Below are 7,605 nucleotides of genomic sequence, written 5' to 3' on the forward strand. Positions count from 1 at the left end.
TTGACTCCAGGAGGGCCACAGTACTGTAGGATAGAAAGACAGCTCAGAACACACCAACTAATGGATTTCCTTGAGTAAAACTGGGTAGGGTTTCTTTGGGAGTGAGACAATGCGCAAGTTTCTAAGCCACATGTGCTAGTGGTTAAAAACCACCCACTATGAGTGAACGGTTGCTAAACCCCCTGTATTCACCAGGCACGGCACTAGATGTACCATTTTATTTGAGTTTGGCGTTTTATAACATAGGGTCACCTATAGACTTCCAAGATGTGACTTCCACGCGCCGAACAATGCCTAAACACAAAGGAGCAAGTGACGGTGAGTTCGGAGGAAACCACTGTGGAAATTATCCAAGAAGGAACACAGCGTAGGCGTTTGCATTCAGCTACACTTTCTTCTTTACTCCAGCAATATCTCTTTCGAACTTTTACTAGTATCAAAACAATGACAGCTAGATCGAAAATCAAGCGTACGAAACTGATCAGAAGCACACCTTGCTTGACAGAGGCATATTTGTTGTTGTGTGCCAAAATGCCAACTTGCAGGGCAGCACGTTCGATTAGGAACAACTCCTCTTTGCCGGGGGTTGTAACATTTGTTTTGACCTTCACAGTCCCGGGCCCGATTGTTGTCAGGTAAGCACCGTTGCTATCACGGAAAGCAAAGGTTCGCGGGTGTCCTAATCACAAAGAAACGAACAACACGGATCAAAATAATTGGTGGTCAATTATAAATGGATTATAGTGGAAGAAAGAAATGATGTTGCGCATGCAATCAAGAAAAAAATCATCAAAATATGGCAATCCCAATAAATAATATGAGAGAATTTCGTTCGCCTACATACTGCGATTAATTCACCACTAATGAATGACCATGCATGGTTCGGTTCTCTCGATCAGTGCATCCAAATCACTGAAAAGTTTATAACATCCGGAAGAAATGGATAGCTTCTAAATGCTGACCCTGAAGTTGATTGGTCCTAGACGCACCTCTCATAAAGTTGCTGAAAACGCTTCGAATATCGTCCCAACTGAAACAAGCGACGGTCTCTGTGGAGCACATTCAGTTGGGGAATACCATAAACGAGAAATTCAGCCGGGATTCATTTAAGTCTCCAGTTGAATGTAAATTAGCTCGCAAATAAGAAGAGCAGGGTTAGCTGAACAAAGGTAACGCAGTCACAAAATATCATTATCATGAAGAGTGTAAAAGGTTATACGTATTCAGTAACAGCGTAGCAATATGGAAAATTATGCACCTTCCAAAATTGCGACGCCGACACTGGTACTGGTGAAGAATGCCCGTGCAAAGTTTAGAGGTTCGTACAGAGAGTCGAGCTCCCCTAAGGAAGATGATCAAAAAAAGCGTTCCCAACATACCAAGAATATTTAAGCTGCTCATAACTGTAACTATTAAATCTTCTCATGGAAGCGATGCCGCAAACTCAAGCAGCTCATAAATTCAATAATTCGAGCGGACAGTTGCACAGACGATCCCGACTGGACATGAAACACAAACAAATCGTCTGGAAGGTCACGTGTGCCTGGTCGTACAATTAAAAACCGTTATTGGCTATTGCCTTGTACGCATTTATGTGCTAAATGCTAACATTCATCCAGTGGGCAACGGTGAGAACAGTGCAAGCACGTACATGTTAGTAAATGAGAAAAGCTTGATGCTTCTCAGTATGACCAAATCAATACCAAATGTACAGAATCATAATATAATTGGTGGTAGTGACCAGGACTTGGAAACCGTGACAAAGTAGGAGACGGGTGTCATACGCTGTTCTACGAGAAAAGAGCCCATGAATACCCATCAAGCTCATTTCTTTTAAGCTACACTGATGTCCTCGGGACGGGGTATTTCGAGTGACCCAGTTCATAAGTGTGACGAGAAATCGATCCGCTATGTGAAAAAGCTCGTTTGAAGGCCAATTCAATTTATCTCAGGAAACGACAACGAACTGGTGACCCATGTTCGCTTTCAAGTTTACCGGTGAGGTGTAAAAGATCATCAGGCAGCTGTTAATGACTTGTTCTCGCATACACCACGTGAGCTATTGACGAATGCTCTGTAAACATAATTGTGTAGATCATGGGTAGCCTCCCAAACGACCAAAAAGTGCACCTTTTAAAGGAACATCAAAACGGGCGTTCAAACCTTGTTTGTACAAGCGACACAAAGACAACGAGGGGATACCTAGTGAGTGGGAAAATGTGCTGAAGGTGGAAAACACGGTTGGAAGTAAAAAAAAACAATTCAGGATCCACGAGAAAACGCTGTCCTTACGTAGCGCTGGTCTTTTGAATTATAACTGACTGCATTAATGAGAGCTTCGACCAGACAGCATGCGCCCTCAAACTACGGGACCCGAAAAACACAATAATCCGTCATATGCCTCTACTGACCGTTGTAACCCAGGTTGTTATGCTCTTCTTCCTCGAACAGACTAGCTGAGGGTCGATATGATTTGATAGGAGCTAGATACCGATGCAGTGTAGAACAAAAATCATCATCAAACATGAAAGCTGTATTACTACGTCGTGTGAGCAAGTTTTAAAACTCATGCGGAAATGAGACGGCGATGATTGAGTGCACTTTCAGTCGGTCACGTCAAGTCGACTGCTAGGCATGTTTATGCGGACGAGTTCCTACAAGTGCAACGTCCAGCATTACGTACGTTTGATTAGAGCATTTAAACTTTATTGACACAATCCAAAACTGGAGTACTTCAAGACACCCAAACATCCGAGTTCAGTTCGTCCCGTTTCTTGAAGTATCAGTGAGTATAGTTTCCACGTTCTTCAATGTAAATGGACACGTTTTACTTGACATCGTATGCGCTAGATGTCATGCCACAACATTATCACAAATGGAAATGCGGAATTGCAGGAAAAGAGGTGTTGGGAAGTGCATTGTGTGTACAGTTTATTAAGCATCAAGTCAGGTAATCTGAAAGTGCGTGCTGTTTGGTGTAACAGGACTTTCAGCGAGGTCCTAACTATAGTTACATGATCGGGTACAATTTCGAATCAGAGTGAAAACGTGCGACCCAACTTCGGTATCACTTTTCCATCCGATCTCGTTCAGATTGACTCAGTATTCCATGATACTCAACCATGATAAGATTAGGACATTCCCACCGCTCTAGGTATGCCTGCATCTTTGATGCAGTGTTTGGGAATCGCTCTCGTTGGCCTCTTCACTGCCAGCCCACGTCTACCAAAGTCGGTCATCCTGGTTTTGGATTGACTAATATGGATTCACCACTTTGTTCCCATCAGATTCATTTCGCAGACAATTAGCTTGTGTTTGCGGCACAATCGCAATCTTCAAGATATTTATAGAGATGCATCAACCAGAACGGCACCACAGTTTTTTCCACCCAATAATTTTCTGTTGGGTTTCTCACACCTGTTTTCATTCATCTGCTGTCAGTAGAGGCTATCCCGCGGAGGATGCCATCTTATTCAACCCTTTTAAATGGACCCCCGTAGTGCACAGCCATACTGATCACATACAAAATCAGTAATGGTGAAAAACAAGTCAACACCAAAACAACCAATCCGTCTACAACTCCCAGTGAAGTACTACTGAGTTGTGTGAGGTTGTTAAGAAAATCGAGGTCATCTTTTTGCATTTTACGTCAATCGGTCTTATGGCTTAGCGTTGCTCAAACGTTTTCTGATTCGCACGAAACAGACAATACTCTCGTAATAGGGTACTTAGCGTAAAAAGCGAAAATCTAGCGATTCGGATAGCCAAACCCGTACAACACTACCTTCTGTGGTGTTCAAGTGTGGTGCAACTATCCGTATATGGACATCGTGGTTAGTTAGACATCGCGATTCTGCGGCTTTCAGGTATACTTTCATATCCACTTCACTAGTATAATGGTGGTCGGAGTGAGATACAAACAGTTCGAATTGGAGAGCATAATAAACCACCAGATAGCTCCGTGGTGAAAACTCGAACTTACTGACCAGAACATCCACGACTTATGCATCTCGGCTCAGGTAATTTGGCAGTAGCTTGCCTCTCGGGAGGTATACCAGCTATGCGCCGAATGGATGCTACACCTGAATGGCCATCATTTTAAGTTTTTTGCAGTTAATTAACCTCGATGTTGTGGGAACCTGTCAAGGTCACACCTGGTGGACATCAACAATCCGAACAATCATTCAGCCGTGAAACCCTTTCGGTGCACAGCCGTCGTACAAAGGAAAAATGTACGAAAGCTCAGACCACGCTAGGTTACCTGTACAAAAGTAATCGAAAAGCCAGAATTAGACTCGAACGACAAGGTACGTAGATTCGCGCCTTGACCAATTCGGTACCACGACCTCATCAAGGCTAGATAATGCTTTCTACAAATACACATAATTTTAGTAGTGACGATCGAAATACGATGTACATGTAAACATTGTACTTCTAGTAGGACCAACACGAGCTACTCCAGAGTGGTATACTTGTCATGACGTAACACTGCAGGGCTGAGAAACGGGCGATTGGCCACCTACTCAAGGCCTGAATATCCGAAGCGGAACCCACGAGACTGAATTTGAGGATGCGCTTTCGTATTAGAAAAGAACAAACCCAGCCGGCAAGTTAGATATGACAAAGTTGTTGAGGATATACCCTATGATTTAATGTTTTGTGCAGCAGAGCGAGCTTAGCCTCCCCGTTAGCAAATACTGCAACACAATTAATCAAAGAGCAGCCAACACTACTCCATTTTTCGAAGAAGCAAGGTTTCATTCAGAGCTAGCGTCACTGCCAGGATTTGATCAGATGCACTTCTCTCCCCATTTTATTTTCCAAAGACTTGGGTTGGTTTATAATCCTATTTTCCAGCAGTGGAAGTTTATGGAAAAGTTCACTAGGTACTGTACTCGAAACGTAAAAAGATCAGGCAAAGTAACTTCTTGAATTTGTTTACGCTGGTTGCTCGAGTCGAGTTAGAATGGAAAAGTCTCCGCACTTTCCCTCTCTCTCAGGGACACGTAATCTGTCAGCACATTTACCAGGATGACTCAGAATGCTGCTATAAGAGTTAGCTGTCAAACTATGGTATGGGTAATTGCATTGGACGCTACTGAGTTGGCAGGTAATATCACTGATGACACTCATATCGATTTTCAAGGATTTCCTTGCAAGGTAGGAATGAGGTGGCGTTGGAAATGCGTATCTGCTTCTGCTCTTGTCATCGAAACGTCAGTTCTCCTTGAGTATAAGCTTCCTACTACTGGGTGCATACGTCTGATTGATTGGTTGTACTAGTGTAGAAACGAACGCTTAGTTTGTGACGGGAACTCAACCCAAGAACCTAAGGAACAGTGTAAGATACTGTCATATCCAGAAGAGGTATGTTGAAGAGAATACTGTTTATCAGACATAGCTTTCCGAAATTGTGCAATTTGATTGCCAATTAATGCATATTTGAAGGTAAAAGCACACGCGTTTAGGACAAGCAAACTAGAGATTTACAACAGGAGAAGCGACTTGCATTAGCCGACAGTGCAGCAGATCAGACGTGCAAATATTGCTAACGGATGCGCGGTTGACGATTACTAATATACAAAGTTGTGTCTAGTCCGTCCGCTATTGTTTATCTAATAAACGGGAACTCGGAAGAATGACACCTTTGGCAAAGCCATCTTTGATACAGATTGTGAACAGCTAATGTATTGTGAAAACCAGAAAGGTGTAATTTTAAGAACGAAGTCTGCATGTTACATTTCACTGAAAAGGAAGGCATTTGTCACAGGTGGATTTTGAAGCAAATCCATGCAACAAACAGATGTCATACATCTATGCAACTTCGTCATAATCATCAATACGCCTAAAAGACTGATAGACGTTCGGCCTCACCACTGTAGAAAATGTGCGCCGCAAAAAGTAGTAGTACATGATCCTGTAGGATGATTTACATTTCTGCGGAGAAATACACGCAAACACAAGACGTCTTCCACAATATTTCTCCGCCAAACAAAACACACTTCCGACTAATTCTCACGGAAATGTGACAGACTTGAGGCAGTGCACTTCAACCCTAATAGTGAAAGTCGCTGAAAAACCGTACGTAAATGTGAATCGATCAACTTTATTTGATAGGTCTATCCCAATCGACGTTTTGGGGCCATTAATGAAAAGTGGTTCCTGTGCATTCATCGTAGAGCATAAACGTATACAGAATATAAGCGGGTTGTTACAATCGGATGAGCGATACAAAAACTCACCTGGCCGCAATTCGAAAGCAAACAACACTGAGTCTTCCATTTCATCAGCTAGACTACCGTCTGGTTTCAAATACTGACCGTTTTCGCTTCGCAATGCCACACGCCCGAATCTGGCGACAGCTGCACGCCCAACGTTTGCCCCACCACCTCGACCGGCAGTTGGGCCAGAAGTCATTGGGACTTGCTCTAACCATATCAGTGTTTCAGATCCCCATGGATGAGGCTGATCGGCACGTAATTCACTGCTATCTGGCAGAAGGCGAAGATATCGTGACCGAAACTGATTACGAAGATTTATCTGAAGAATGGAGAATAGATGGGATGAATGAGAAAGAACAGTGAAAATGGTATCTCTGTTGGTGTACTATTCCAAAACAGTCATGGTTCACAATCGTTCAGTACACTCTGTGGAGAAGATAATCTTCGCCAGTGACGTGGAGACACAAAGCAGCCTCAAAAACGGTGGGACCAGAAGTCAACCAACTATAGACCATTGTGAGTTTGGAAATTGGATTACATACTTCAAAGCAGCTAATTGAATGATATTGCACGACGCACAATGGTCGCCGTGTGACAGAGCAAAACTTGCAAATTACGGATGGTCAGGCAAGACCTCTCGTTATGTACGAAGTGTTCTAACCGTGTAGATTCACTGAAAAATTGAAAAAGACATAAATAGCGGTAGAAACTCTGAGAATACGCTCGAGAATGGTAAAGGCCTTTCGGACCAGCGAGGAACAAACTCCCGGTGGTTTTGTTCAAAGCGGTGTCAGAGATCCGCCTCGCAAAATTCCGAATCTGAAGAACGCTCGATCTGAACTATACCCAGTAGAGCTACGCCTACGTAGTTTGCGGATGGAGTACCTTACAGTATGCCCAGATCCTCCACCTGAACTACGAAATTTAGCCCCTCGATCATGGATTTTGTTGTGAACCAATCTGGCAATTCGAACAACCGGAAATCGTCCAAAACGGATAGCTGATGAGGATGACAATTTAGTCGACTCCCGGCTACTTGGAAACACCACAATCCGTCACATGTGAATACGAAATTTTTCACACCTACACTTGTTCTAGACGATCCCATAGCCTGAGTGCAGCAAAACTACTACAAAGAATCTCATTTGAACCACATAAAACTACTGGAAGTTGCACAGCGAAATTACAAGTCCGATTAGTATAATATTTCTCACACTGTTTGTGCCCAACTAACGGCGTTAACTTTCTTGATAACCTGATACATTCAGTAGGACAAAATTCCGGAAGGACGGAAACAGCGAATCAACAGAAGAAATTTCAAGGCATTCAACAGAAAACGTTGTCACGTATGTCGGAAGCGACAAGCAGGAGTACGCACGCCTTC

At 43.2% G+C, this 7,605-nt stretch overlaps 1 protein-coding gene across 1 annotated transcript in view; it reads right to left on the minus strand.

Annotated features, from left to right (window-relative positions):
• T265_15128 (hypothetical protein) overlaps positions 1-7,605 on the minus strand; it is a gene marked incomplete at both ends in the record, with an annotated part of 33,143 nt that overhangs the window by 18,874 nt on the left and 6,664 nt on the right. The window contains 2 exons of the mRNA XM_009176709.1: positions 494-679; positions 6,243-6,540. Of these exons, the coding sequence (XP_009174973.1) occupies positions 494-679; positions 6,243-6,540 (484 nt within the window). The remainder of the gene's footprint in view (positions 1-493; positions 680-6,242; positions 6,541-7,605) is intronic.

Source organism: Opisthorchis viverrini (assembly GCF_000715545.1).
Source record: "Opisthorchis viverrini unplaced genomic scaffold opera_v5_355, whole genome shotgun sequence".
NCBI classification, from domain to species: domain Eukaryota; kingdom Metazoa; phylum Platyhelminthes; class Trematoda; order Opisthorchiida; family Opisthorchiidae; genus Opisthorchis; species Opisthorchis viverrini.